This window comes from Lygodium microphyllum, chromosome 29, assembly GCF_053477565.2.
Source record: "Lygodium microphyllum isolate KBCC chromosome 29, Lygodium_microphyllum_v1.1.10, whole genome shotgun sequence".
Lineage (NCBI taxonomy): Eukaryota > Viridiplantae > Streptophyta > Polypodiopsida > Schizaeales > Lygodiaceae > Lygodium > Lygodium microphyllum.
This window is the reverse complement of record NC_141163.1, coordinates 85,885,310-85,889,745: the sequence shown is the minus strand read 5'-3', so window position 1 is coordinate 85,889,745 and position 4,436 is coordinate 85,885,310. Positions and strand designations below refer to the sequence as shown.

Sequence of the window (4,436 nt, the reverse complement as noted above, 5' to 3'; positions counted from 1 at the left end):
TTAGATGTTGGTCTTGTGGCATCTTTGATTGTAAGATGCTCGGGCGTCGGTTGTCATTTAGTGTTTGCTTTCTTTACTAGTTAGCGTTCTTTTAGATGCCAATACATATTGGTATCAATAGAAAAAGAGAGAATTATACCCTTATATTAGTGTTCTTTTGTCTTTTGACATTAATTAATAGAAAATCGGCGGGTACAAACTATCCAAAGCCAAAGCCAAGCACACTTCGGAATGAATGCAGAAAGTGTTTTCTTGTGTAGTGCCAACATGGTTGTTTTGTAGGAATGTTTGTGTAAGAGGTGAGAGGCCATGAGAGGAAAGTGGTGATTGACGCGCGCGCTAGACGGGAAGAGCTAGTTTTGGGCGATGGTGGCGGCAGCATGGATAGCGTGGATACTACTAATTCTTCTGGTGGTGTCGATGAGGCGGCGGGGACGGAGGATCAAGGGGCTGCCACCGGGGCCTGCAGCCCTGCCGGTGATAGGGAATCTGCTGCAGATGACAGGGGAGCATCCGCAGAGGGCGTTCGCAAGGCTGGCGGAGCGATACGGGCCTATACTGCACCTGCGGCTGGGGGCGCGGGATGCGGTGGTGGTGTCCAGCGCGGCGATGGCGAGGGAGATCCTGCAGGCGCACGACAAGGTGTTCGCCAGCCGGCCACCGCTGGAGGTATCGCGGCGCGTCCTCTACGGCCAGGACTCTGGCCTCGCCCTCAGCCGCTACGGCCCCCGCTGGCGCGCCATGCGCCGCCTAAGCCTCATCCAGCTCTTCACCCCCAAGAAGCTTCTCGAGTTCCGGCCCATCCGCCAGGAAGAGACCCGCCTCTTCCTGCAGCGCATCCGCAACCAACGGCCCCCTCTCGACCTCTCCCGCTCCATCACCACGGTCTCCGAGGACATGACCGGCCGCATGCTCCTCTCCAAGCGCCTCACCGAGGTCGTTGACCCCTCATCCGGCAGCGTCAGCCTGCGCGACCTCACGCACCGCGGCGCCATCGTCCTGCAGACGCCTGTCGTCGGAGACCTCCTCCCTTGGCTGGGCTTCTTGGACTGGCGCGTCAAGAGGACCATGGATGAGCTCCACGCCTCCTACGAAAGGGTGCTTGAAGGCCTCCTTCGGGATCGCGAGGCAGAGCTCGCGGCTCCGGAAGAGACGCGCCCGGTCCGCCCTCCTGACTTTCTCGACGAGCTCATCGCCAACTGTGATAGCAGGAATCAGATCAAGACCATGCTGGTGGTAAGAATCTACTGCAGGTTTTCTTATAAAAACATTGATTCGTAGCAGCTCGAGTCCTAGAAACTAAAGAAGCTCATGTTGTCATCATAATTCACAATGTGTGATCGTCTAAAGCTTCGTGGTCCTGTACTATAGAAAAACCAAAATGATAGCTCTTTGGCTTACTATCTTGCAAACAACCAACATCACTAAGATGACCTTACACAGTACGAAAATTTACAGACCTATGCACCAAGCTTAAGAGATCATATTAACCACCCTAAAGCTTCTCAATCATAGAGCATATAAATTTGACAGCTCACCTACCAATAAGGTACTTCTACCGACTTGCACTATGCAATGTATTGACAAATGGACTCATACGTAAGTCTCTAGTTGTATTGAAATGGATTACTCACTTCACTTGGCACGTGTGCATGTGATAGGAACTCATTGGTGCAGGGGTAGAGACAACAGGAGTTGCAGTAGAATGGGCAATGACAGAGCTATTAAGTAAGCCCGAGGTGCTCCAACAGTTGCAGGATGAATTAGACGGTGTAGTGGGGAGAGAGAGGTTGGTGGAGGAGACAGATCTTGGTGAAAACACTCTCTATCTCCAAGCAGTGATTAAGGAAGCTCTACGTCTGCATCCACCGGTACCTCTGCTACTTCCACATTACTCCACAGAGAGCAGCATTGTGGCAGGGTATGCGCTGCCAAAGGACACACAAGTGTTTGTGAATGCATGGGCCATTGCACGCGATCCTAAGACGTGGGAATCTCCGGAGGAGTTCAGGCCTGAGAGGTTCTTAGTAGATGCAGTAAACGACATTAAGGGCCTCAAGCAAGTAGATGTGCGAGGGCAAGACTTTGAGTTGATCCCATTTGGTTCCGGTCGACGCATTTGTCCTGGCATGTCTGTCGGCATGGCAAGCGTCGAGCTCATTCTTGCAAGCCTTGTTCATTGCTTCGATTGGAGCATCTCTCCCTTGCATGGACTTGATAAAACAGAGAAATCCGGTGCCGTGCTTGCTCGTGCCAATCCCCTGATTCTCATTCCTTCTCCACGATTCTTGTTTTAATATAGTTTATACTCCACTTCATTCAAATGGTCAAGTTAAGAATAAATATGTATGCACTCAAATGTAATGTGCTTGCTCTCTTTCTATGGCTTGTTGGCAATAGCCAGCTCTAAGATTCAATGCTTGTCAATCAGACTTTTAGAGAAACTTTTGTGAAGGAGAGCTTAACAAACAAAAGATTGTTACTATTTAAAGAGCCCAAAATGTATACCTATTCTTTTTGTCATGAATGAAGAGCCTTTTTGTCATGAATGAAGAGCGCTCTCTCTCTCTCTCTCTCTGTCCTTAGAGGTTGCCAAAATTAGAGAATAAATAGATCTACAAGAAGTCAGCTCGCTAGCATGCAAAAGCCATAAAGCAATAATCGCCCTTGAAAAGTAAAATCCCAAAATAGTTATTAATGTGAAAAATAGGAAAGAGAAAACTCATTGAAGCACTTTAACAGTAATAATATCATGCACCATTATGCTGGAGTAGTGATTCAAGTCATGCAAATCATCTCTAACCATGGAGTAGCCACATTGCAAATCCCTTGTAGGAGTGATGTGATGAATGAGAGTTGGCACTCATGTATAGGAAAATGTCATGCTGAGGGGACTAGATCCATCCATAAAGGGGAGTAAGCCCAAAACTTTACAAAAATCTTTGAACTTCTCACAAGGTAAAGCCTTTGTGAAAAGATTTGCAAGGGTTGTGTTGGCACATATGTGAAGATGATCTCTCCTACAAAGTCTCTCCTTGGCATAATGATAGTGCACCTCACTGTACATACACGGAACATTTGGTTCTCTGCAACTGCCAATGCACTTTGATTGTTAGTAAAGATGGTGGTGGTAGATGATTGTCCAATACCCAAATTAGTCAAGAGGCCTCTCAATCGAACTCAACCACAGTTGTAAAAGCTACAGTACACTCAGCTTCACAACTAGAAGTAGCCATAGGGCGACTTCTTCGTACTCAACTATGATATGCATGAGTTGTAGAGATGGAAGCAGAAACCACTTGTGGTCATAGAAGTATTGCAACAACTAGTCTAGTCAAAATTTAAAAAGCATGTAAATCTGGTGGTAGTGATCCCTCTTGGAATAAAGCAACTCAAGGTGTTGAGTACCACCCAAGTAGAGACAGATCCATTTGACTACCTACCAGTGTTTTGTGCTGCTCGGCTCATATGTGAGATTGCAAACTAAATATCAATCATGAAACAACTTGCTGATAGAGGAAGACATCAAAACTATCTTCATCATCATGAAGGCTCAACTTCAAACTAGTCTCCATAGAAGTAGCTGGTGCGCAGATCGGTCGCAGATAGCTCACGTAGTGAATCCCTGAAGGTCCCCAAGAACAATGAACTCTACCTTTTTGCACAAAAAACAATGTAAAAGCATGCACGACAAGAGGCAAGAGACCAATTGGGTTCAATCTCCCCCATGCCTTGTGTGAGCGCTTCACAAAGCATGTATTTAATGTATATTTCCAATCTTCATGCTCAATAATAGCCCAATTTACAAAAATATGACAAGCTTTTAACTTTTGAGTTTGCTTTCTACAAAAATAGGAAAATAAAGCTAATGGACGGTGCCCATAGAGTCTGGCACGCCCAATCTCAATGTCCAAATAGAAATAACATATCCGGGCGCATAAGCGCATAAAAAATAATAATCAATAATCAATGTCTCTATAGACATAACAAAATATAGGCGTGGCGCCTATCAAAATATAGTCCAAATGTCGAATACCCGCTAGACTCCAATGCTTTCCTCCGCCACTGCTGCTATCTCTACACATCAACTGAAGCATTCACAATCGTTAGTAAAATAATACAATTAAACCGACAAAAGTGAATACCTAGCAGTCTTCAGCTACATAAATAAATCAACTGGTTAGAAATAAATCCTAACCTTAATTTATTACGAGTGCGCACTCTAAACTCATAAACGTTTATTAATTTAATATGCATTTTGCGGAATCACCCGCTATGGAATCACCCATGTACACACTAAATTAATGAAACGCCCGAAAAGGACAGGCGTCCCCATCAACTTCTCGCACAAAGAATCCTCTTTGTGTATGAGCCCCGGTCATCTAAGTTTACGGAATCCACCGTAAAACCTCACGGAATCCACTGTGGAATATGCC

At 45.8% G+C, this 4,436-nt stretch overlaps 1 protein-coding gene across 1 annotated transcript; it reads left to right on the top strand.

The window, feature by feature from the left end:
• Positions 1–242: 242 nt before the first annotated feature.
• Positions 243–2,529, top strand: LOC148010867 (flavonoid 3'-monooxygenase-like). The gene is made up of 2 exons (XM_087671523.1): positions 243–1,236; positions 1,662–2,529. The coding sequence occupies exons 1-2, from the start codon at positions 367–369 to the stop codon at positions 2,295–2,297; spliced, it is 1,506 nt and encodes a 501-aa protein (XP_087527649.1). The 5' UTR covers positions 243–366; the 3' UTR covers positions 2,298–2,529.
• The last annotated feature ends 1,907 nt before the right edge of the window (positions 2,530–4,436 follow it).